Source organism: Heptranchias perlo, chromosome 19, assembly GCF_035084215.1.
Source record: "Heptranchias perlo isolate sHepPer1 chromosome 19, sHepPer1.hap1, whole genome shotgun sequence".
NCBI lineage: Eukaryota > Metazoa > Chordata > Chondrichthyes > Hexanchiformes > Hexanchidae > Heptranchias > Heptranchias perlo.
This window is the reverse complement of record NC_090343.1, coordinates 7006860-7034074: the sequence shown is the minus strand read 5'-3', so window position 1 is coordinate 7034074 and position 27215 is coordinate 7006860. Positions and strand designations below refer to the sequence as shown.

General features: G+C 45.1%; 1 protein-coding gene across 1 annotated transcript; it reads right to left on the bottom strand.

Moving 5' to 3' along the window:
- Positions 1-7738: 7738 nt before the first annotated feature.
- On the bottom strand, positions 7739-18001 carry si:dkey-43k4.5 (potassium voltage-gated channel subfamily S member 2). The gene is made up of 2 exons (XM_068000856.1): positions 17036-18001; positions 7739-8188 (listed from the first exon to the last, which is right to left on the bottom strand). Exons 1-2 carry the CDS (start codon positions 17999-18001, stop codon positions 7739-7741), a joined length of 1416 nt encoding a protein of 471 aa, XP_067856957.1.
- Positions 18002-27215: the final 9214 nt, after the last annotated feature.

Genomic DNA, 27215 nt, shown 5'->3' with positions numbered 1-27215 from the left:
AAGGCACGGCCGCCAATGGTGGAGCGATTAAAATCGTGGATGCACAAGAGGCCTGAATTGGAGGAGCGCAGAGATCTCAGAGGGTTGTAGGGCTGGAGGAGGTTACAGAGATAGGGAGGGGCGAGGCCATGGAGTGATTTGAAAACAAGGATGAGAATTTTAAAATCGAGGCATTGCCGGACTGGGATCCAATGTAGGTCAGCGAGCACAGGGGTGATGGTTGAACGGGACTTGGCGCGAATTAGGATATGGTCAGCAGATTTTGGATGAGCTCAAGTTTATGGAGGGTGGAAGATGGGAGGCCAGTCTAGACAGCTTTGGAATAGTCAAGTCTGGAGATAATAAATTGTAAACAATTTTACAACACCAAGTTATAGTCCAACTATTTTATTTGAAAATCACAAGCTTTCGGAGGCTTCCTCCTTTGTCAGGTGAATGTGGAAACCTGAGGAAGGAGGAAGCCTCCGAAAGCTTGTGATTTTCAAATAAAATAGTTGGACTATAACTTGGTGTTGTAAAATTGTTTACAATTGTCAACCCCAGTCCATCACCGGCATCTCCACATCATTAGAGATAATAAAGGCATGGATGAGGGTTTCAGCAGCAGATGAGCTGAGGCAGGGGTGGAGACGGTCGATGCTACGTCAAACAATTTATTAGGGTTCGGTTTCTCAAACACCTTTAAAATTTGGAAAACACCAAGAAAGTCTTCCCAGCTTCCAAACTTGAGCTCATCAAAAACTCTGTTGCCCATATCTTAATTCTCATCAAGTCCTGTTCACTCATTGCCCCTGTGCTCGCTGAGCTGATCTACATTAGCTCCCAGTTCGGGAATGCCTCGATTTGTGTTTTCAAACCTCTCCATGGCCTCGCCCCTCCCTATCTCTGTAAACTCTTCTAGCCCTACAACCCTCCGAGATCCCTGCGCTCCTCCAATTCAGGCCTTTTGCGCATCCTCGATTTTCATTGCTCAACCATTGGCGGCCGTGCCTTCAGCTGCCTGGGCCCTAAGCCCTGGAATTCCCTCCCGAAGCCTCTCCACCTCTCTACCTCCTTTAAGACGTTCCTGAAAACCTACCTCTGTGATCAAGCTTTTGGTCACCTGTCCTAATATCTCCTTCTATGGCTCGGTGTCAAATTTTTGTTTGATAATCGCTCCTGTGAAGCGCCTTGGGACGTTTTACTATGTTAAAGGCGCGATATAAATGCAAGTTGTTGTACGTATTTGACAGCAACTGTTCTACTTATAACGCACTTGCATCTGCAGTGTCTGCGAAATAACAATGAAACCAAAGTCACCAGTGCCACTATCTATATTTAGCATTCCCCTGCCTCCCAGCTGCTGCCATCACTGCTGCTTCACTGAGTGCAGTATATCTGAACAGTCAGTTTCTGAAATAATATCGGCTATATATAGAATATCCTTGTTTCTTGCCATTAACACTCACTGTAAATACGTCACCCTTGTCACATTCGCGGCAGATGTGTCACAATAGAGTGACACAGCACCACCTTACAAAGATAGTTACATCGAGTCTACGGCACAGAAACAGGCCATTCGGCCCAACTGGCCTATGCCGGCGTTTATGCTCCACACGAGCCTCCTCCCTCCCCCTCTTCATCTCACCCTATCAGCATATCCTTCTATTCCCTTCTCCCTCATGTGTTTATCCAGCTTCCCCTTAAATCAATCTATACTATTCGCCTCAGCTGCTCCTTGTGGTAACGCGTTCTACATTTTTACCACTCTTTGGGTAAAGAAGTTTCTCCTGAATTCCCTATTGGATTTATTGGCAACTATTTTATATTTATGGCCTCCAGTTATGGGGCCCCCACAAGTGGAGACATTTTCTCTACGTCTACCCTACCAAACCCTTTCATTATCTTAAAGACCTCTCGGCCTTCTCGTTTCTAGGGAAAAGAGCCCCAGCCTGTTCAGCCTTTCCTGATAAGTATGTCCTCTCAGTTCTGGTATCATCCTTGTGAATATTTTTTTTCACCTTCTCCAGTGGCTCTATATCCTTTTTATAATATGGAGAACAGAACTGTGCACAATACTCCAAGTGTGGTCTAACCAGGATTATAGAATCATAGAGTCATAGAATGGTCACTGCACGGCAGGAGGCCATTCGGCCTGTCGAGTCCGTGCCGGCTCTCTGCAAGAGCAATCCAGCTAGTCCCACTCCCCCGCCCTTTCCCCTTAGCCCTGCAAATTTTTTCCCTTCAAGTATTTATCCAATTCCCTTTTGAAAGCCATGACTGAATCTGCCTCCACCACCCTCGTGGGCAGTACATTCCAGGTCTTAACCACTCGCTGCGTAAAAAAGTTTCTCCTCGTGTGGCCTTTGGTTCTTTTGCTAATCACCGTAAATCTACTTCCTCTGGTTCTTGACCCTTCCGCCAGTAGAAATAGTTTCTCTCTATCTGTCTAGACGCTTCATGATTTCGAACACCTCTATCAAATCTCCTCTTAACCTTCTCTGCTCTAAGGAGAACAACCCCAGCTTCTCCAGTCTATCCACGTAACTGAAGTCCCTCATCCCTGGAACCATTCTAGTAAATCTCTTCTGCACCCTCTCTAAGGCCTTCATATCCTTCCTAAAGTGCGGTGCCCAGAACTGGACACAATACTCCAGCTGTGGCTGAACCAGTGTTTTATAAAGGTTCATCATAACCTCCTTGCTTTTGTACTCCATGCCTCTATTTATAAAGCCCAGGATCCCGTATGCTTTTTTAAACACTTTCTCGACCTGCCCTGCCACCTTCAACGATTTGTGCACATATACCCCCAGATCTCTCTGTTCCTGCACCCCTTTTAGAATTGTACCCTTTAGTTTATATTGCCTCTCCTCGTTCTTCCTACCAAAATGTAACACTTCGCACTTTTCTGCGTTAAATTTCATCTGCCATGTGTCCTCCCATTCCATCAGCCTGTCTATGTCCTCTTGAAGTCTATCACTATCCTACTCACTGTTCACTACACTTCCAAGTTTTGTGTCATCTACAAATTTTGAAATTGTGCCCTGTACACCCAAGTCCAAGTCATTAATATATATCAAGAAAAGCAGTGGTCCTAGTACCGACCTCTGGGGAACACCACTGTACACCTCCCTCCAGTCCAAAAAATAACCGTTCACCACTACTCTCTGTTTCCTGTTACTTAGCTAATTTCGTATCCATGCTGCTACTGCCTCTTTTATTCCATGGGCTTCAACTTTGCTGACAAGCCTATTATGCGGCACTTTATCAAACATCTTTTGGAAGTCCATATACACAACATCAACCGCATTGCCCTCGTCGACCCTCTCTGTTACCTCATCAAAAAACTCAATCAAGTTAGTTAAACACGATTTGCCCTTAACAAATCCGTGCTGGCTTTTTTACTGTAACGGCCTATATGCGAGGAAATACAACCAACAACTACTATTTGCATTTATAAAGCTCCCTTAATGTAGTAAAACGTCCCAAGGCGCTTCACAGGAGCATAATCAGACAAAATTTGACACCGGGCCACATAAGGAGACATTAGGACAAAAGAGGTAGGTTTTAAGGAGCGTCTTAAAGGAGGAGAGAGAGGTGGAGAGGCGGAGAGGTTTAAGGAGGGAATTCCAGAGCTTAGGGCCGAGGCAGCTGAAGGCACGGCCGCCAATGGTGGGGCGATCAAAATCAGGGATACGCAAGAGGCCGGAATTGGAGGAGCGCAGAGATTCTATCTCAGAGGGTTGTAGGGCTGGAAGAGGTGACAGAGATAGGGAGGGACGAGGCCGTGGAGGGATTTTGAACACAAGGATGAGAATTTTGCAACCGAGGCATTGCCGGACCGGGGTCCAGTGTAGGTCAGCGAGCACGGCGGGGGTGAGGGCTGAACGGGACTTGGTGCGAGTTAGGATACGGGCAGCAGAGTTTTGGACGAGCTCACGTTTTTACGGAGGTAACTGACAGGCAAGCAACACGGGAAAAAGGTGTGTGACACCCATTTTCTCTCAAACTTGACAAATCACTTCAGTTACTGCATGTGTACTCAGTGACAGATTCTGCCTGTTTAACAAAACGTCACGTTAATTTGCATGTTAATGAGAGAATATAACTAATTTCACCGGCTGCTGTTCTTTTGTGAACAGGAGGAAAAGATACCTTGAGATAATTAGACCAGGAGCAAAACACACAGACAGATCCATTCTTCAGCCACAAGTCCAGCTTGAAAAATCAATCTCTATGTTTCCCTTTTTGTGACAGACACCTGAAATTGTTTCTTGTCTGTCTCCGTTTTTATCCCATCCTTTTCCGCCTCATGCTGGGATATGGTGCCAACTCCCTGTGGTACTTCACCCAAGTGCACATTCTTCACACGCCATCATAGATGGCGAGCATCTGCAGGCTGTTCCACCGTAGAAGGCAGCGCGGACGTATCCAATTCTGTGCTCTATTGAGCCCATAGGCACGCCTGGAATATCGCGTCCGGCTTTAGGTGCCTTATTTTAGGAAAGAGTTTCGGGTCGTGGGGAAGGGCACAGACAAGATCCCCTGAGATGATTCCAGGGGTGAGAGGCGTTACTGATTGAGGAGAAACTGGGGGGGAAAAAACGGGTCTCTTTTCATTAGGACAAAGGAGATTGCACCCTCCCTTTGCCTTGCGCCATCACCCCTTTTTGTCATTTAATCACTCCTGCCCTCCACCCTATCGTAGACTTTTTTCTTTCCTCCCCTCTCCCAGGTTCCGTACTTGCTAATGAACTGTTAAATCGCCAACTTCTTCCGGCGCTGACAAAAGGTCATCGACCTGAAACGTTCACTCTGTTTCTCTCTCCCACAGATGCTGCCTGAACCTGCTGAGTGTTTTCCAGCATTTTCTGTTTTTATTTGAGATTAAGAGGAGATCTGACCGAGAAGTTCAAAATTATATGGGGTTTTGGATAAAGTAAATATGAGAGAAACTATTCCCACTGGTCAGTGAGTTGGTAAACTGGAAGACATAAATATAAGATCATCATCAATAGAGAGCAAGAGGATAGGAGAATTTCTTTTGTGCACAGTGTGGTGTCAGAACAGGGAATACCCATCAGAAAGATGCTGGGAATGGAATCCATAATTGCCTTGGAAAGGGACATGGATAAATATTTGAAGAAGAATTTGTTTTAAAAGGGTATGGGAAAAGAGCAGGACCTTCTTTAAGAGTAGGTGAATGGCTCTTTCAGAGAGCCGGGGACAGGACCGATGCAACGATTGGCCTCCTTCTCTGCTGTACAATTCTACGGTTCGAAGATTTACCAGGACAGGTCGCTGGCGCAGAATCAGGAGCGGAAATCCTGGCTCTTTTGTCCTGCCTAGATCTCTGCAGCACCCCCTCCCCCCTCTCCCCCTCCCCGATGGCTGTGTTGGTAAGTACAACCACCCAGTGTAATCCTGAGCCATGCAAATCAGGAAAATCCTAGTTTTGGCCCTTTGGTCTGTGCGGAGTTTGCTGATCTCAGCCAGGACTGCGGTCGGGGCCCGTTCTGCAGTTGTGCTCCTGCTCCTGATCGGTATCCAGTCACACCTGCCCGGAGAGTCTGCATGTGAAGTGAGGGGACAGGATCATGCTCAGGTGTGATGCCCCCATGGTGGAATAGTTTGCGGACATTCAGGGGGTGAAATTTGTCACAGACGAACGGAAACCTTAACCCCATTGCTCCGAGGCTTGTTCGAGGAACCTGTTTGAGTGTATTTTCTGTTCATTGACAGACACCAATAAATCCACATGCTCTGCTGATAACATTCTTTATTGAATACAATACTGTAGAGCATGCATAGTTAGCCTTCAACTGCATGTAAATACACATGCAAATATTAGTACAATAATAGTTATTGAGTTTATTCTGAATATTATTGATAGTTTATTCCTATAATGCTTTCATCGAGACAGACACTACCAAATCCCTTTAAGTGAGTGATAGTCCCAAAAGCCTATCTGTGCAGTGTCTTAACCGCAGATTTATTGTTTTTTGGTTCCTTCTTTGTAGCTTAATTTATTTTAAGTGCTTTTGGCTTTGGTTCAATCTTTAGCTCTGATTAACCTGAACACTTCCAACCCTTTGAAAAGATTGAATGATTTTCTTTTCATCTTTTTTTTTTGCAGATTTTCTCAAAGGTCCGGGTACCATACTGTTGAGGTAGAACACTCCTGTTGGGAAGGGTCCCGAGTGTGAACACTTGCTTGCCCCAAGGCCCACCCCCACCTTCTCGAGGGCAACTAGGGATGGGCGACAAAAGCCGGCCTTGCCAGCGACGCCCATGTCCCCGAGACAGAATAAAAAGAAAATTGTTATTTTTCAAACCTGATTTCCTTCCCCCCATTGCCCCCATCAACCTTCATCACAAGAGGGTTGGAATACAAAGGGGTGGAAGTTACGCTACAGTTATATAAAGCTCTGGTTAGACCCCATCTGGAGAGACTGCCTTCAGTTCTGGGCACCGCACCTCAGGAAGGATATACTGGCCTTGGAGGGGGTGCAGCGCAGGTTCACCAGAATGATACCGGGGCTAAAGGGGTTAAATTCCGAGGACAGGTTGCATAGACTAGGCTTGTATTCCCTTGCATATAGAAGATTAAAGGATGATCTAGTTGAGGTGTTTAAGATGATTAAAGGATTTGATAGGGTAGATAGAAAGAAACTATTTCCTCTGGTGGGGGAAATCTGCCCCCTGGAACAACGCAAAGGGAGACCCCCTTTTAGAAAATGTGCAATTATTCCCGTTGGAATAAATCCGCAATTTTCCACCTCCAGAAAAATAAAGCAAGGCTGTGGGGGTGGGGGGCTTGGTCATAACAGACATGATGCAGCATCTTCCAAAGCACCACCCAAACCCATGACCTCCGCCACCAGAAGGACAAGAGCAGTAGGCACATGGGAACACCACCACCTCCAAGTCACCCACCACCCCGACTTGGATCTAACGTCACTATAACAAATCCTGCTCATAACGAACCACCGGTTTTAACGATCCCAATAGCAGGATTCTATTTTTTTCTAACGGAAAATCAGCCCTACTGCGGCCGCGCCTTCAGCTGCCGAGGCCCTAAGCTCTGGAATTCCCTCCCTAAACCTCTCCGCCTCTCTCTCTCCTCCTTTAAGACGCTCCTTAAAAACCTACCTCTTTGACCAAGCTTTTGGTCACCCGTCCTAATATCTCCTTACGTGGCTCGGTGTCAAATTTTGTTCTCTGATTACGCTCCTGTGAAGAGCCTTGGGGAAGTTCTTACTAGGTTGAAGGCGCTATATAAATGCAAGTCGTTGTTGCTCTTGTGTAGAAGCCAAAAAAATCCAAACGAGGATTCCCAACCTCCCTCCCCCACCCACTTTGAAGACGGTCGTGATCGGGTTGCAGGCCGGTTATCGCTGCGTACAGTAAGTAACGGACAATAAACACTTTACGGGTGGGCTCGGCGGGAGACGGCGGGTTTATGTTGGAGGGTTTAGCGTCTTGGTGTACAATCGACACGAGTATGATGCCAAGCAGTAAGGATAACAGATCGTGGCGTCGGGAATTTCACCACATGCTCGATATTGTGGCTGCCTTCAGATCATAGATGGAATTTCTTCTGGGTAGATTGAGACCTGCGGCTGAGGGAAGTGTGTATATATAACGATCATAAGGATTCTTTGACAACAGTCCTTATTCATTCAGAATCCTCCTTGGTAAAGCCCTTGTGATCTAATATAGATTCTAAAACAACTTTTTTCTGTCCCGTCGGACAGTTTTATTTCGTGGTCGGTGTGTCGTTCGCCGGTCTGTCGGAGTCCCTCGGTTCCCAGTCGTCCAGCCGTCCCTGCCCCTCCCCCGGCTCCGACTCTCCCCCCCCCTCCGCCGTCCCTTTCCCCTCCAGGCGGCTGCCCCTCACGGCCGCCTCGAGCGCCTTCTCCCGCCGGTAGAAGTGGGAGAACTTGTTGAAGATGATGGTGATGGGCAGTGCCACCACCAGGATGCCCAACAGGATGCAGCCCGAGGCGGCCAGCTTGCCGGCCACGGTGATGGGCACCACGTCGCCGTAGCCCACCGTCGTCATGCTCACCGTGCCCCACCACCAGCAGGCCGGGATGGTGTCCAGCCCCACGTCCTCGTCCTTCTCGGCCGTGTACGCCATCCCGGAGAAGACGCAGACCCCGACGGCCAAGTACAGCAGCAGGATTCCCACCTCCCGATAGCTGTGCTTTAAAAAAAACAGAAATAAAAGAATGATCAGTACCGGAGCATTACATAGAATTTACAGCACAGAGTTCGGCCCAACTGGTCTATGCCGGTGTTTATGCTCCACACAAGCCTCCTCCCTCCCTACTTCATCTCACTCTATCAGCATATCCTTCTATTCCTTTCTCCCTCATGTGTTTATCTAGATTCCCCTTAAATGCATCTATGCTATTCGCCTCAACTACTCCTTGTGGTAGCGAGTTCCACATTTTAACCACTCTCTGGGTAAAGAAATTTCTCCAGAATTCCCCATTGGATTTATTAGTGACTATCTTATATTTATGACCCCTAGTTCTGGTCTCCCCAGCAAGTGGAAACATCTTCTGTACGTCTACCCTATCAAACCCTTTCATAATCTTAAAGACCTCTATCAGGTCACCCCTCAGTCTTCTCTTTTCTAGAGCAAAGAGCCCCAGTATGTTCAGCCTTTCCTGGTGTAATCTCTCAGTTCCGGTATCATCCTAGTAAACCTTTTTTGCACCTTCTCCAGTGCCTCTATATCCTTTTTATAATATGGAGACCAGAACTGTTCCCAATACTCCAAGTGTGGTCTAGCCAAGATTCTATACAAGATTAACATAACTTCTCTGCTTTTCAATTCTCTCCCTCTAGAAATGAACCCCAGTGCTTGGTTTGCTTTTTTTTATGGACTTATTAACCTGCATTTCTACTTTTAGTGATTTGTGTATCTGTATCCCTAGATCCTCCTCTCCCCATTTAGACTCTTATTATCCAAGCAGTATGTGGCCTCCTTATTCTTCCTAGCAAAATGTAACACCTCACACCTATCTATATTGAAATTAATTTGCCAATTACACGCCCATCTGTAACAGTATCTGTAAGTGGATTTTCCCATTACTGTTGCAACAAAGGGTTATTAATCCTTCAACGATAACTTCCGTGTGATTCGGGCCCGAGTGGTTATTCAACAAGAAGCTTTAATATTGACTTACCACTTCAGCTATCTTCAACATTTCATTAAAATGCTAAGAAGTTCATACAACCTGGACTCAAGGTGATCAGACTCGACCTCCGGAGGCTGCCTTTCTGGGCTGTGAACTTCCTACTGTCCCGAGAATTCCAGCTTTTGGGAGTGAGCGTGCCCTGTCTTTATATTATTCGGCTGCTTTGTTCTGCACGTACGCATCTCTGGCCTTATCCCCTAGTTGTTAATCATCATGCCAGGTTAGCAACTCAAGATGAGCAGTTTTACGTGACATAACTAATGACCTCAACCTTCATCTCTGTTCTACAAGCTGTTATTGTTCTCAGGAATGTGTAGGCCCTTCTTATCTGTATCTCATGGCCTTATGTGTTCTGTTTTGATTCAAACACAGAGTGGAATTTGCCACCCACCCCCAGCATTCGCCCTCTTGCTAAAGTGCCCGGACGCTCTGCGAGATGGAATACTTGACCATACTTGTTTTAAACCATATTCTTACAGCATCATAGAGATGTACCATTAGATCTTTGGTGGGACATGGATGGGAGCAGATGGTGTAGAATAACAAGTCCGAGACGGCGAGATTATTTAGAAGACCCGACTGAAAGAGTGAGCATGAGCTACGGCAACTTGCAAAGGGGAGAGCACGGGGCAAGGTCTGTGGTCAGCCTAGGGTTTTGATGCCTGAGTGAATGACAGTAAATGGTTGAAGCTGACATATTATAGAATCATACAGCACAGAAGGAGGTCATTTGGCCCACCGTGCCTCTTTGAAAGAGCTATCCAATTAGTCCCACTCCCCCCCTGCTCTTTCCCCATAGCCCTGCAAATTTTTCCTTTTCAAGTATTTATCCAATTACCTTTTGAAAGTTACTATTGAATCTGCTTCCACCGCCCTTTCAGGCAGCGCATTCCAGGTCATAACAACTCGCTGCGTAAAAAATTCTCCTCATTCCCCACCCCCCCCCACCGGCTCTTTTGCCAATTATCTTAAATCTGTTTTCCTCTGGTTACCGACCCTCCTGCCAGTAAAAACAGTTCCTCCCTATTTTCTCTATCAAAACCCTTCATAATTTTGAACACCTCTATTAAATCTCCCCTTAACCTTCTTTGCTCTACGGAGAACAATCGCAGCTTCTCCAATCTCTCCACAGAACTGAAGTCCCCACAGAAAGTTTTTTTTTAAGGTGACCTCTTACCATCCGAAAGGGAGTCCAATCACACTTCAGAACCCACTTCGAGCCTCGGGGGAGGGGGATGAGAGAGGGTTTTGGGGGGGTGGGGGTGTGAAGACCCCTACCTACAGACACACATCACCCTACTCGGTCGTTCACCGCTCTGGCCAGCTTTTCCTCACCAGCCTCCGGCTCAGCCTCAGCTGCTCCAAACAAGTATTAAAAGGGTTAAATTATGAGGACAGGTTGCAGTGACCAGGCTTGTATTCCCTCGAGTATGGATGATTAAGGGGTGATCTAATTGAGGTGTTTAAGATGATTAAAGGATTTGAGAGGGTAGATAGAGAGAAACTATTTCCTCTGGTGGGAGAGTCCAGAACAAAGGGGGCAGGACCTTAAAATGTCAGGAAGCACTTCTTCACACAAAGGGGAGTGGAAATCTGGAACTCTCTCCCCCAAACAGCTGTTGAGGCTGGGGGTCAATTGAAAATTTCAAAACTGAGATTGATGGATTTTTGTTAGGCGAGGTTATTAAGGGTTATGGAACCAAGACAGGTAGATGGAGTTAAGATACAAATCAGCCATGATCTACTTGAATGGCGGAACAGGCTTGAGGGGCTGAATGGCCTCCTCCTGCCTCTCTGTTCCTAAGTAGATCTTTTTTTTCACCAGCTGCCAATTACTCACCAATTAAACCCCACCCGCTTTTGTGTCCCGATGGAATTCAATTGGGTGCAGTTTACAAACTGCTCCCTGCACACATCTGGTGAATACGGCCCAGCCCATTCACTCTGATCCACACATTGAAATCTCTACATTCTGTGTGTTTCACAGATAAAGTGGATCTGCCGGAGTGTTGAGCACAGAAAGGCAACACCAGGACTCTTCCTCCCAGGATTTGTTGGGATGATCAGTCCAGGAAAAGTGCGGAAGCTGCAGAAAGAGGATTAGAGCTGAAGACAACAGTGACTACACTTTAGAAATACTTCATTGGCTGTAAAGCGCTTTGGGACGGCCTGAGGTCGTTATATAAATGCAAGTTCTTTTCATTCTCTTTATTAGTGGACGGGTCTCTGAGGGGAAAAACTTATCTGACGGATTTGAGAAAAGAAATGGGCAATTTTATGGGTAAGTTGAAAGTTTTTTTTGGAGAATTTTTATGTGGTTATTATGCTATGAATTGTATTTTGTCAGGTTTATATAGTTGGCATGGAAACAAAATGGGCACTGAAAGAGTTTGGAAAAAAAACTAAACAATTTGATTTTGTGGCCCAATGATGGTTGTGAATCGTAACTTTGGGGGAAAAAAACTGAGGGATTTGTTTCTCTTTCTGTCGAATCCTTGTTCCCCATTAGTACTTTTTTGCTACTTTTGATTTGTTCACATTCAGTCGATAGAATAGTTGATTGGTAATTTAACAGTAAGTGACTAATTGAGCCAGTTACAGTTTTTTTTGCCCTAAGACATGTGACACTTTGGATATGTGCTGTCCGAGGCCTCACCTTCAGACGTGATGCCTTTGAAAGGTGTGACGCTCTGGGTACATGCTAGACCTTTAATTGTATTTTTGAAAAATTCATTCTCGGGATATGGGTGTCGCTGACGAGGCCGGCATTTATTGCCCGTCCCTAGTTGCCCTCGAGAAGGTGTTGGTGGGCCTTCCTCTTGAACCGCTGCAGTCCGTGTGGTGACGGTTCTCCCACAGTGCTGTTAGGAAGGGAGTTCCAGGATTTTGACCCAGCGACGATGAAGGAACGGCGATATATTTCCAAGTCGGGATGGTGTGTGACTTGGAGGGGAACGTGCAGGTGGTGTTGTTCCCCATGTGCCTGCTGCTCTTGTCCTTCTAGGTGGTAGAGGTCGCGGGTTTGGGAGGTGCTGTTGAAGAAGCCTTGGCGAGTTGCTGCAGTGCATCCTGTGGATGGTACACACTGCAGCCACTGTGCGCCGGTGGTGAAGGGAGTGAATGTTTAGGGTGGTGGATGGGGTGCCAATCAAGCGGGTTGCTTTGTCCTGAATGATGTCGAGCTGACTGATATATATATATCTCTTAATTGCTGCCGTGTAATATACTCTTTATATATTGTGTTATTTATGTTATACTAGCAGATCACCTGTGGCATTGCGCATGGTAAGCTTATACTGACAAGCGCCTTGGGATATTTTACTACATTAAAGGCGTTATAATAAATGTTGTTGACAGAAGACGTATAACATGTGACACACAAAGTGTTATTCTACTGCGAAGGTGAAGCTATGTTTAGTCTGGCCTGTCCCTTTACGTACACCAAGTCTAATTGCTGTAAATGATATGGCCATTTAGAGGTTAATCGTTTCTGTTGAGGGCTGTTTTCCCATTGGGATATCCTCTGACTCCAGGCCAGATTAAACCAGCTTTTCATTCCTTTTTTTTATACTTTCGGCACTTTAAAGTGTGATGAACACACACCAATCGCAAAACTTTTATATTTATAAACACTGACTGTTGTCCATATTCTCTTTACAAAGTATCTTATCTCCTTAATTAGATTCCAGCCTGTAATTGACTCCTGAGTATATTATTCTGCATCTAATCCACTCTCCCCTCGATTTGATTCCAGCCTGTAATTCACTCCCATTATTCACTATTTAAGGGTCTTTTAAGATCAACTTAATTGGTGCTCGTTTGATAAAAAGCCTTTGTCCGGTGATGTAATGTTGAGTTGGATTGATTACAAGTGTCTTTAGATAAGAAATGCATTAAAATTAATAACTTTGAGATAGATAATGCTATATTTCTATGTTCCATTGTATCACTATTTAACAATAATATTGGGATTCCCATTATTTCTTTGTTATATATGCAACAGTATAACATAATATAGCTCATAATACAGCAGTATTATTCTTATATAATAGAGCAGTGTTTATTATTATGTGATATTTGGAGCACTGTTACTTCCCAATAGGCTGCAGGAGGTGAAATTCTGGTAATTTTACAATAGCCTTGCTATAATTGCCCAACCTCTCAGTTTCTTGTCCTGTCCTCCATGCTTCTCCTTTCCCTTCGATTTATACTGGGGTACAGTTTCTGAAGTGATAGCAGCCTTTCTGTACCTTACATAAGTGGTCACTTGCTGTGGTTCAGTGGGTAACACTCTCGCCTTTGTGTCAGAAAGTTGTGGGTTCAAGTCCCACTCCTGAGACTAGAGTTGCATAATCTAGGCTGACACTCCCAGTATTGAGGGAGTGGCCGCACTGTCCCAGGTGGTTTATTAATTGGCATTATTATTGTTCCCTTTTTAATTATGCTGAACTGTGCAAATTGTCCTAAGTGGATTTTGAAAGTGTTGCATAAAAAGCTTCTTAAATGAGCACTGTCTTCAAGTGAGGGGTGGGAAGAAGGGATGGATTTTAACTCGCAGGAGATTGCATACAGGGACGGGAAGGTTGAGAGGGAGCTGATGGTGCATGGTGGCTGCCCCATGTCTGGATTGGACTGGTTGGACGAATCAGTTGGTCTTTTCCTGTCCTTTTTCATATGTTTCTACGATGACTGTGGGCATTGTGACAGGCAAATTACTAATATACATAATATATACTGGCCCAGAATTTGCTGTAGCCGAGCTACAAACATACCCTGCCAGATTTGCCCTTGTCCGTTTAATCTCCATGATATTTTGTGCTGTGAGTTGCTGGAAGTGGGAGACGGAGACGGCGAGGCGCCCCCTACAGGGCATCTGGGACCTGAGCGAACAGGGCAAGCAACTCCTTAACCAATCAGATTGAAGGACTGAGAAGGACGTGTAAGTTAGGGGGAGTTAATTCAATGTCAAATCAGGTACAGAAAGAGAAATAAAGGGAGAGGAAAAGAAAGATTGGATTAAGAGAGAGCGAGAAAAGAGACAGAAAGAAAAAGTTTTTAAAAAAATGTAACTTTAATTTTTAAAAAAATCTCCAACAATTAAAAGCTGGAGGAATGAGACTCCACACTTTTAATAGTTAATTTTCACTGCCGGAGAGGTTGACTGGCAGTAATTAACGCTTATCACGCCGTTAAAAGGGGTACTGAGACTGGAATGGACAAGACTTAACTTTCTGTGGCGAGTTTAGTTTGTATCCACTGCACAAATACAGCGACTTCACGCCGTTCAATGCGTTTCGATGGTGAGGCAGACGGCGAGATACCGTCTTCTGGAAGCTAACGGCGGAGCGGTGCGTCTCGGACAGCAACTTTTGGATTTCCGCGATTCTGTCCCTCGCCTGAAGTTGCTGTGCGATTTGCGCATAAATAACGGTCAGTGCTGTTAGCCTCACCGTTACTTTAACAGCAAGTTCTGGGCCAATAAATGTAAAATCCTAAAAGTAAATCCCTCTAAAATAATCATCCTACCATCAAAGTACACCTCCGTGCTTTCAACTGGAAGTTAAACAAAAATGGGAGAGTGAAGGACGGAGACGCATGAACATAAACAGGAGACAATACAAGAAAACCATGTAGGAAAGAGAGGAGAAAATGTGCAGGCCGAGAAATCTGATGGCTCCATTTTTGGGCAAGAGCAAATTTTTTACCTGATAGTCTCGAGGCAAAGCCTAACCATGGTTTAGTAACAACAGAATATTTTATCTGTGATTGATTGATAATTGAATCACAGCTGAAATCTGAGATTATATTTTTTGTAAAAATGCGGGATTACATAGAACTTACAGTGTAGAAACAGGCCATTCGGCCCAACTGGTCCGTGCCGGTGTTTATGCTCCACACGAGCCTCCTCCCTCCCTACTTCATCTCACCCTATCAGCATATCCTCCCATTCCTTTCTCCCTCATGTGTTTATCCAGCTTTCCCCTTAAATGTATCTATGCTATTTGCCTCAACTACTCCTTGTGGTAGCGAGTTCCACATTCTTACCACTCTCTGGGTAAAGAAGTTTCTCCTGAATTCCCTATTGGATTTATTAGTGACTATTTTATATTTATGGGCCCTGGTTCTGGTCTCCCCCATAAGTGGAAACATCTTCTCCACGTCTACCCTATCAAACCCTTTCATAATCTTAAAGACCTCTATTAGGTCACCCCTCAGCCTTCTCGTTTCTAGAGAAAAGAGCCCCAGCCTGTTCAATCTTTCATGATGTTTGCATTGTCTACACCAAAGCTTTGTAATTTGTTCCAAGCACATATGGTGTCATCAAATTGTACTGAAAGCAATGGATTAAATTGTATAATTAGGATCGGGCACTCTGATAGTTGACTTGTGGAGATGTGACTAATCTGTCTGTCATATTATGAAGAGAGTCCATCATTCTCTGTTAGATCACTGGGTGAGAGCCTGTTATGGAAATGAAATGCCCCATAAAAGAGAAGGCCAAACTTTGTCTATTTAACCTTGAGATAATCATCTTTCCTCTGACTGGGAAGAAAATATGTTAACAGTGGGTCCAATTCAAAGTTGTTACGGGGAGGGTGAGCTGGGCACTTGCTCTACTGGTACTGGCAGAATGTGAGTGGGGTTGAAAGAGGTGTTACTGTTTGCTGATTTGCAAACCATTGGAGCCACATGGCAAATAGGTGAGTGAATCCCATTTTAGGAAAAGCTACCATTAGAAGAAAGGACTTGCATTTATATAGTTCCTTTCACAACCTCAGGACGTCCCAAAACACTTTACAGCCAATGATGTACTTTTGAAGTGTAGTCACTGTTGTAATGTTGGAAACGCGGCAGCCAAATTGCGCACAGCAAGATCCAGCGCACAGCAAGATCCCACAAACTGCAATGTGATAATGACCAGATAATCTGTTTTAGGTGTTGGTAGAGGGATAAATGTTGGCTAGGTCACCAGGGAGAACTCTGCTACTCTTCTTCAAAATAGTGCCGTGGGATCTTCTAGAGAAGGCAGAAAGCGCCTCAGTTTAACGTCTCATTCGAGGCATGTGCTCCAACAGTGCAGCACTCCCTCAGCGCTGTACTGGTGTCAGCCTAGATTTTATGCTCAAATTCTCTGGAGTGGGACTCTGAACCCACAACCTTCTGACTCAGAGGCCAGAGTGCTGCTGCTGAGCTACAGCTGACACCTGGTGTTGATATGTCTGCCCTGCCAATGATTAATTTGCTCCCATTCCCTTAGGATGCTTCCTGCTGTAACTTAGGATGGATGGGTGAAAATGTATGGCCTTATTGGGAAAGAAGTCAAGAAAAAAGGGTTGGAGAACTGTCAAGTTATATGTTGATACACTGGCCTTTGACCGTTGATTCCTCAGTGTTAGAACACTGATTGTGTGACCTCTGGGACAGAGTTTGATACCTGTCCTCAAATCTGGAATTCTCTCCCCAAACCACTGTGGATGCTGGGGGACCATTGGAGCTTTCAAGACTGAGATCAATAGATTTTATGTTAGATAAGGGTACCGAGAGATATGGAGCTAAGGCGGGTAAATGGAGTTGAGGTACAGATCAACTGTGATCTAACTGAATGGCGGAACAGGCTCAAGGGGCTGAATGGCCTACACCTTTTCCTTGGTTCCTCATAGAAGTGCCCTTGACCTTTGATGCCTTGACCACTCACAGATGGAAAAGGCTGAGGTCCCTATCTTTCTTTAAAGGTCTTTAGTGAAATAAGTTTGAGTAGTTTCAGGCTGATTCCTCATCGAAAGCACAAAGGAAAACTGGCCTCTCGATCAGCACTAAATTAAAAAGAAGAGTCCATTTCTAACCTTCAAGGTTGCTCCTAATGACCGAAGTCCTGTCGAGTGACGAGCTAACTTGAGCACTCTAAAAATCCTCATCAACCTGAGGACTTGGATCACCTTCCCCAGATTCCCGAGATCAGTTGCATGGCCAAACAACAGGTCAACCACCAGCGTGAAGTAAAACGGCAGCACGGAAACGATGTCAATTATGTTGAGTGGGTGAAAACAAAACCTCTTGAGGTTGGGCGTCAGCAGCAGCCGTGAACAGACCTCCATGGAGAACCAAGCAATGCAGAAGTGCTCCACGATTTGTAACCTGGGGTCGTCAATCCCATTCTCGTATTCATCCATGATCTGGTACTCAGGCATGCTGTGAATGCACATGGTGGCAATGGACCCCAGCACCACACTGATGGACATGAAGCTGAAGAGTCTACTTGGGATGGAATATCCGGGATTCTCCAAGGTCAGCCAGAGCTGTTTCCTGTAGTTCCCGTACTTCATCCCACGGAATCTCAGCAAGTCGCGGTTGAAGTCGGAGATCTCATCCGGAGAAGTGTCGATGCTGCTCACGTCACTTTCGTCATCCCAGTTTTTGCGCCTGCTCTCGGTTTTGCGCTCGTGGTATCGATAGCTGCAGCAGGAATCAAGGAAGAACTCATTGATGCCCCAATATTCGATCTCCTGCGAGAATGAGAAAACGCAAAGTTCGTCCATCATGTGCAGCTTCCCGGTTTGGTAAAAGTGCAAGACGTACGGGAAAAGTCCTGGGTTCCTGTCAAAGTAGAACTCTCTCTTTGATACATCATAATCGTCACATATTCGGAGAATGGACTCCTCCGAGTCGCAGGTCAGCAACTGTCCGAGTCTGGTGTTGGGGAACTTGGAGAGGGTGCTGGAGCTGAGCTTTCTCTTCAGCCCTCCAACATTGACATTAATAGCTTGATCCTCAAACTTAGGATCCCAGGTTCGGAATGTTTCATTAACCATGGTAACCAAGAGAGCGGATCCGGATTAACCTGGGAATGGACAAAACGATAGATATATAGAACAATGGAGACTGCTGGGAAGGGCAAAGAATTACATAGAATTTACAGCACAGAAACTAGTAATTTGGCCCCAGAAGTCCATGCCGGTGTTTATGCTCCACATGAACCTCCTCTGATCGCTCGACATCTCACCCTATCAGCATATCCTTCTATTCCTTTCTCCCTCATGTGTTTATCTAGCTTCTCCTTAAATGCATCAATGCTCTTCGCCTCAACTACTCCTTGTGGCAGCGAGTTCCACATTCTAATCACTCCCTGGGTTAAGAAGTTTCTCCTGAATTCCCTATTGGATTTATTAGTCACTATCTTATATTTAGTTTTGGACATGCCCACAAGTGGAAACATCTTCTCTATGTCTACTCTAGAGAATGATTCTTTGAGAGCTGCTGCAGTACTCTAGATTCTAGTGAAGGAGTACTGCAAATGATAGTGTCATAGAGTCATAGAGTTATACAGCACGGATAGAGGCCCTTCGGCCCATCGTGTCCGCGCCGGCAATCAAGCCCTGTCTACTCTAATCCCATATTCCAGCATTTGGTCCGTAGCCTTGTATGCTATGGCATTTCAAGTGCTCATCCAAATGCTTCTTGAATGTTGTGAGGGTTCCTGCCTCTACAACCCTTTCAGGCAGTGAGTTCCAGACTCCAACCACCCTCTGGGTGAAAAAGTTCTTTCTCAAATCCCCTCTAAACCTCCCGCCTTTTACCTTGAATCTATGTCCCCTTGTTATAGAACCCTCAACGAAGGGAAAAAGCTCCTTAGTATCCATCCTATCTGTGCCCCTCATAATTTTGTACACCTCAATCATGTCCCCCCTCAGCCTCCTCTGCTCCAAGGAAAACAAACCCAATCTTCCCAGTCTCCCTTCATAGCTGAAGCGCTCCAGCCCTGGTAACATCCTGGTGAATCTCCTCTGCACCCTCTCCAAAGCGATCACATCGTTCCTGTAGTGTGGCGACCAGAACTGCACACAGTACTCCAGCTGTGGCCTAACCAGTGTTTTATACAGCTCCATCATAACCTCCTTGCTCTTATATTCTATGCCTCGGCTAATAAAGGCAAGTATCCCATATGCCTTCTTTACCACCTTATCTACCTGTTCCGCCGCCTTCAGGGATCTGTGAACTTGCACACCAAGATCCCTCTGACCCTCTGTCTTGCCTAGGGTCCTCCCATTCATTGTGTATTCCCTTGCCTTGTTAGTCCCTCCAAAGTGCATCACCTCGCACTTTTCCGGGTTAAATTCCATTTGCCACTGTTCCGCCCATCTGACCAACCCATCTATATCGTCCTGCAGACTGAGGCTATCCTCCTCGCTATTTACCACCCTACCAATTTTTGTATCATCAGCGAACTTACTGATCATACCTTTTACATTCATATCCAAGTCATTAATGTAGACCACAAACAGCAAGGGACCCAGCACCGATCCCTGTGGTACCCCACTGGCCACAGGCTTCCAGTCACAAAAACAACCTTCGACCATCACCCTCTGCCTTCTGCCACTAAGCCAGTTTTGTATCCAAAGTGCCAAGGCACCCTGGATTCCATGGGCTCGTACCTTCTTGACCAGTCTCCTGTGGGGGACTTTATCGAAGGCCTTACTGAAATCCATGTATACCACATCCACTGCGTTACCCTCATCCACACGCCTCGTCACCCCCTCAAAAAATTCAATCAAATTAGTCAGACATGATCTTCCCTTGACAAAGCCATGTTGACTATCCCTGATTAATCCTTGCTTCTCCAAGTGGAGACTAATTTTGTCCTTCAGAATTTTTTCCAATAATTTTCCTACCACTGATGTTAGGCTCACTGGCCTGTAGTTCCCCGGTTTTTCCCTACTCCCCTTCTTGAATAATGGTACTACATTAGCGGTTCTCCAGTCCTCTGGCACATCCCCTGTGGCCAGAGAGGTTCTGAATATATGTGTCAGAGCCCCTGCAATCTCCTCCTTTGCCTCACACAGTAGCCTGGGATACATTTCGTCCGGGCCTGGGGATTTATCCATTTTTAGGCCTGCTAAAACCGCCAATACCTCCTCCCGCTCGATGTTAATATGTTCGAGTATATGTTCGAGTCTGTGCATTACTGCCACTTCACTAATATATAACATTATTGTATCAATGTGCTGCGAAGTTTGGGTTTTCCTCTCTTAACTTTTTGCTACTTGTTGGTTGCTGGCCAGTTGGGACTTTAGGAGGCAAACGGTCAAGGTTGAACAAGGTAAGATGTGAGAGATGTTTCATTTGGTTTATCTTTGAGGGGCAGGGCGAATATTAGCAAACCCTCCCCTCAGGAGATTGGGGTAGCGTCCAAGATAATGTATTAAAGCTGGTCTGTGGAAAGAATGAACTTGATAGGCCAAATGGCCTCGTCTCCTCTTTCCGTGCTTTCTTACGTTCTTCGGGTGAGTTCTCGACCTTTGCCTCGGGTTAAAGATACTGAACAGGATAGAGACAATTCCCTAGGGACATGGAAGGAACAACTGGAAGTCCAAATTGAACCAGATTGCGCTTGTGCGATGACCTAATAAACACTAATAAATAGACATGTGGGAGCAGAAGACTGGTGCATGGGACAGAAGTAAGGGGGGGGGTGTTGGGGAGGTGGGGGGGTGGAGGGGTGGAGAGGAGAAACCAAAAAGGAGGGGGGAAAAATAAACAATAAAAATGAGCTACATGTCTATTGCAGAGCAAGCTTGCTCGATTTTTCGGGAATTAGGGATATCATTGGCACTCTGGGTAAACATTCAAAACCAGATCTGTACACTTGTAAATAAAGAACGACTTGCATTTATATAGCGCCTTTCACAATCTCAGGATGTCCCAACACGCTTTACAGCCAATTAAGTACTTTTGAAGTGTAGTCACTGTTGCAGTGTAGGAAAGGCAGCAGCCAACATGCACACAGCAAGATCCCACAAACAACAATGAAATAAATGACCAGATCATATTTTTTTAGTGATATTGGTTGAGGGATAAATATTGTCCAGGACACTGAGGAGAACTCCCCTGCTTTTCTTCGAAATGGTGCAGTGGGATTTTTTACGTCCACCTGAGAGGGCAGATGGGGCCTCGGTTTAACGTCGCATCTGGAAGACAGCACCTCTGACTGTGCAGCACTTCCTCAGTACTGCATTGGAGTGTCAGCCTGGATTTTTTTTTCGTTCACGGGATGTGGGCATCGCTGGCAAGGCCAGCATTTATTGCCCATCCCTAATTGCCCTTGAGAAGGTGGTGGTGAGCCGCCTTCTTGAATCGCTGCAGTCCGTCTGGTGAAGGTTTTCCCACAATGCTGTTAGGAAGGGAGTTCCAGGGTTTTGAACCAACGACATATTTCCAAGTCGGGATGGTGTGTGACTTGGAGGGGAATGTGCAGGTGGTGTTGTTCCCATGTGCATGCTGCCCTTGTCCTTCTAGGTGGTAGAGGTCGTGGGTTTGGGAGGTACTGCCGAAGAAGCCTTGGCGAGTTGCTGCAGTGCATCCTGTGGATGGTACACACTGCAGCCACTGTGCGCCGGTGGTGAAGGGAGTGAATGTTTAGGGTGGTGGATGGGGTGCCAATCAAGTGGGCTGCTCTGTCCTGGATGGTGTCGAGCTTCTTGAGTGTTGTTGGAGCTGCACTCATCCAGGCAAGTGGAGAGTATTCCAAAACACTCCTGACTTGTGCCTTGTAGATGGTGGAAAGGCTTTGGGGAGTCAGGAGGTGAGTCACTCGCCGCAGAATACCCAGCCTCTGACCTGCTCTTGTTGCCACAGTATTTATATGGCTGGTCCAGTTAAGTTTCTGGTCAATGGTGACCCCCCAGGATGTTGATGGTGGGGGATTCGGCGATGGTAATGCCGTTAAATGTCAAGAGGAGGTGGTCATTGCCTGGCACTTGTCTGGCGCGAATGTTACTTGCCACTTATGAGCCCAAGCCTGGATGTTGTCCAGGTCTTGCTGCATGCGGGCTCGGACTGCTTCATTATCTGAGGGGTTGCGAATGGAATTGTGCTTTGGTCTCTGGAGTGGGACTTGAACCCATGACCTTCTTGACTCGGAGGTGAGAGTGCGACCTACTGAACCGAGCCAGGCTATAGGGGAGGTGGAGTATGTGGAAGCACATGGGATGCTGAGGAGGAGCAGATTTTAATAGAGCACCGATCTGCATCGTCTAACCCAACTGGGCAATGAGCTGGATCATCGTAGACAAAAAAAATTGAAACATGTTAATTTGATTTTTTAACACTCTTGCTTTTGTATCGAATTATTTACCATCTGCTCTTTATTTTAAACACACTTTAATTGCAAACAAAACAAGATTAACAAAATTAAATATTAACAAAATTAAATATCATAGGGTCCCATGGCAGTTGTTTACTGCTACTGTGTTGTGTAAAGGAGCCCATGTGTGGAATTAAAGGGAGGTATGAATCACAGGCTGGTATGAATTGTAGGGAGGCCAGGTGGTGCTTTGGGTTTGATCCTGCTCCTTTACCACAGGACCTGATTTTAAATCCAGCCCAGCCTGTTGGGATGAAAGTCTTCCCTACCTGTTGGCGGTTTGAAATGAGTTTGTGCAGATTCAATCAAGTCCCTAGGGCACATGCCCCCTCCTCCCCGGCCCAATTCACCATTGAATGCTTTGAAATTGGCAAACTCACAGTATGGGGTGCGAAGTAGACAATGTCGGATGTTAAACCTCTCCCACGGTGAACGTCAGCTGTGGCTCAGTGGGTAGCACTCAGAGTCAGAAAGGCATGGGGTCATGTTCCACTCCAGAGCCTTGAGCACGTATCCTAGGCTGACTCTCCCAGTGCATTACTGAGGGAGTGCTGCACTGTTGGAGGTGCTGTCTTTTGGATGAGACGTTAAACCAAGGCCCCATCTGCCATTTCAGGTGGACATAAAAGATCCCATGGCATTATTTTGAAGGAGAGCAGGGGAGTCCTGTCCAAAATTTATCCTCAACCAACATTCACAAAAAACAGATTATCTGGTCATTATCACATTGCTGTTAGTGGGATCTTGCTGTGCACAAATTAGCTGCCACGTTTCCTACATTACAACAGTGACTACACTTCAAAAAGTACTTGATGGTGTGTAAAGTGCTTTGGGACGTCCTGAGGTCGTGCAACGCAATATAAATGCAAATTCTTTCTTTCTTGTTATTGGCGGGACATCACCTTTTAAAGTAAGTATGAGCAAAATGTCAACAAGAGTGATTGTCACTTCATGCTTGTTATCACTTGCTTGGCAAATACAAAGTGACGGATCTAGGAAGCCACTTCAATTAGAATATATGTCAATAACCGGTCAGACCTGAAGGTGTTCTGCTGATCAGAGAGATTTAGTCTAATGTTAAAGCTATGGTGCCCAGGCAGCAGGTAGTACTTTCATACCAATGCAGCGCACCTTAAAAGGGAGACTGCAAAATAGAATGCACAGCACAGAAACAGGCCATTCGGCCCAACTGGTCTATGCCGGTGTTTATGCTCCACACGAGCCTCCTCCTTCCCTACTTCATCTCACCCTATCAGCATATCTTTCTATTCCTTTCTCCCTCATGTGTTTATCTAGCATCCCCATAAATACATCTACGCTAGTCACCTCAACTACTCCTTGTGGTAGTGAGTTCCACATTCTCACCACTCTCTGGGTAAATCAGTTTCTCCTGAATTCCCGATTGGATTTATTAGTGACTATCTTATATTTATGGGCCCTAATTTAGGACTCCCCCGTAAGTAGAAACACCTTCTCTACGTCTACCCTATCAAAGTCTTATAGACCTCCATCAGGCCACCTCTCAGCCATGTTTTTTTTTGTAAGGAATCTTACAACACCAGGTTATAGTCCAACTGTTTTATTTGAAAATCACAAATCATTTTTTTTTTTAAAAGAGAAAAGAGCCCCAGCCTGTTCAGTCTTTCCTGATAAGTATAACCTCTCAGTTCTGGTATCTTCCTGGTAAATCTGTTCACAAGATCACAAGATAATTACAGTTGATGAGGCCAATTAGGCCATCTTAGTGCATCATCTGGAACTGCTCTGAAATGACTTCCCCCTTGAACATTTTTGCCTTGCCGCAGGATGAAAGACACCTTGTTGCTCTCAGCGCCTCTGTTCTGATTACAGTAGAGAACAGGCACAGCTATAAACTCACGCCCACTTCCCTGCAGTGCAACAGATTACTTCACTGATGCACCACATTATTACAACTCTCAATATTGTAAGTTACAAATCAAATAGAACACAAGAAATCGTGGCCTTGTAGACTTTGTTTTGTTTTATTGAGAAACCCAGGTGTAGAGCCAAGGATGGCCCACAGTGTAAGGCACCACCAAGACTGAAAAGACTTCTGAGAAATCATAGAATCGTACAGCACAGGAGGCCATTCAGCCCCATCACGCCTGTGCTGGCTCTTTGAAAGAGCTATTCAATTAGTCCCGTTCCCCTGCTCTTTTCCCATAATCCTGTAACTTTTCCCCATCCAATTCCCTTTTGAAAGTTATTATTGAATCTGCTTCCACCGCCCTTCCAGATCATAACAACTCGCTGCGTTAAAAAAAATTCTCCTCATCTCCGCCCTCTGGTTCTTTTGCCAATTATCTTAAATCTGTGTAATCTGGTTACTGCCAGTGGAAACAATTTCTCCTTATTTACTCTATCAAAACCCCTCAAAAATGATGAGTGGACATCAAACTTGGGTTTTGACAGTTTGTAGCTTGTTGGAGGGAAAGGACAGAGGCAACTAAACAAATTCCACAGTGAAAAAGGCAAGAGCATCAGCAAACGGCTTGACTATGGTGGAGACATCACAGCCGAGCCTGTTCTGTCCTCACCAGCTTCCAGCAAGGGTTGATCAGGAATGGAAATCCTGGCTGGTTCATCTCCTTGCCCAAGACGTGCTGACAGTGAGATGAATCTTGAATTCATGAGTGATTGCAAATAATCTGAAGAGGAGAGAATCACAGTGACTCCCTCTTTATTTACACCTATCGGAGAGAATGTGTCATTATCTGTATATTACTTTTAAAGATTAAACAATTAAAATGATGGCTGCTAGTTGTAATCCCACCCAATGAATTTTGTGTTAATAAGTGATGGCTAATGGCATAGTTTAAGGGATTGACTGGGAGGAATTTCTGAGCTCACCAGTATAAGTGAATTAATTTAGCTTCAGTGATGATATGATTAACTCATTGAATGATCCACTTATTGCAACCTTGTGAATGTTAGCTCATCTTTCTGGTATAGTAATTTCTATAAAATAAATAGCTGAAGGTGTTCTCAGCATTCAAACAGAAATATTCAAGAAATCAACAGGAAAATAAGCAACTTAAAACAGTTTTAGTTTTTAATCCCCCCAATTCTCTTTCCTTTTCTCCCTCGCTCCCGTCACAAGCTTCGGCTGAGTTTCATGCTTCACATCTGAATTTAAACAGTTGAGTATCGGACGGGGGCGGGGGCAGAATCTCAGCTGAGTCCCATTCCCTCCCCACAGACCTGACAGACACGATGGCAGAATGCGTCTGTGTTTCACAAGTAATTAATGCCAAAAATGCAGAAATCAAACCCTGTCAGAATTAAAGTAGCCCATCATACAGTTGAAATCGGACAAATGCAGGGACAGACATGTCTGCATTAATTCCACTTCAGTGCAGATGTCTTAATTTCATAATCTTATTTAATTACAGAAAAATCTCTAACCCCAGTTTAAGTCGCTAAGAGGTGAGCATTCTGTCACTCACTTGAAAAACTTCAATCTATCTCCTTTATTTCCAGTAAATAGAATGCTCATAATCCTCCCCTCTTCTCCCCCATCCTCGTCTTTCCAAATTTAACCGATGCACCATTTAGTTTACAAGTTCATATATTTCGCATTGGGCAAAACGGGGAAGAAAACCCAATACCTCCGTGGGATAGTCAGATCCCCGATCCCAGGTGTGCAGCCGCTGCCAGGGGGCGATTTCCCCTCCTCTCCGTCTCTCTTGCAGTAGGGTGAGGCAGACAAGCCCATCTCCCCTGCGCCAGTCTGGTAAACGGGCCAACTTCTGCCCAACAGAGGCGGAATTTTAACAGTGGAAACTGATTGGCTTCTGAGCCCGGTTTAAGTGAGGCCTTTTCGTTCACATTTTGTGTCTGTCTCACTCTCAGTTTATCTACACTCTAACTTTTCACTTTATTTTAAAATTTTCTCCTCCTTTTCACATCTTGATACCCACCCCGTTCTATCCTTTTTTTTCTGCCTTTCACACATTCTTATTCACCCTCTTTTTGAATTCTGATCCTATCTCGAATTTCTACTTTAAAAAAAAATATATATAAAAGCGCCCACACATTTTAGAAAAAACCCAATCACCAACAGTAACGCAGGATGAAGTCTGTCTCATTCACTCGTACAAGAGTTGCACGGGATTTTTTTTAGTCCATGGAGCGAAAGACAAGGCAATGGGCCGTGGGAGATTAAACTGGTTCTGGAAAGAAAGTTTTTAAAAAAAAATGAAATGTAAAATCCGACAGGGTGATTGCGTATCTGATATTCCAGTTCAGACAACTTAGGCAGTGAAAATCGCACCGTTTATAACAAATAACGACCGAATTAAATCATTTGAAGTAAAATATGTAAGATTGTGTCACACCATCAAAAATACAAATCACACACACACACACAGGGAAAGAGCAGGAATGGCTTACCTTAAACGAGGCGTGAAGATCAGTCGGATAAAATCTCTCTCGGATTTTATAAATTTAATTCAATTTTCTTCCAAGCAATATTTGCTCCTTTCCCCCTCCTTTTTGACTTTCTGGCCCAGTTCAGCTCCCCCACCTTCCCTCTGGAAAGTTATCCTATTCCCGTCCCATACACTCCTGGCTGCATACTAACTATTTCAATCAGAGTAAGTTTAAAAAAAAATAAAATAAAATTGTTTGAAGCAATGGATAACGAAAGGGTTAACTGTTTCTGCTGCTCCCTTCAGAACATTCTGGGAATCTCAGTCTCTGATTCCTTTTCTTCTGGCAGTAGTTGGAGATTTCTGTATTTATAAATGTTGTTAATATTGGTTTTGTCCTGGTTTCAGGAATTCCCTTGCGGGATGGGGGCTCCGGCTGCCCAAGGTTTGTTGTTCTCTCGCTCTGTGTGTGTTTGTCTGTGTGTGTGTGTTTTT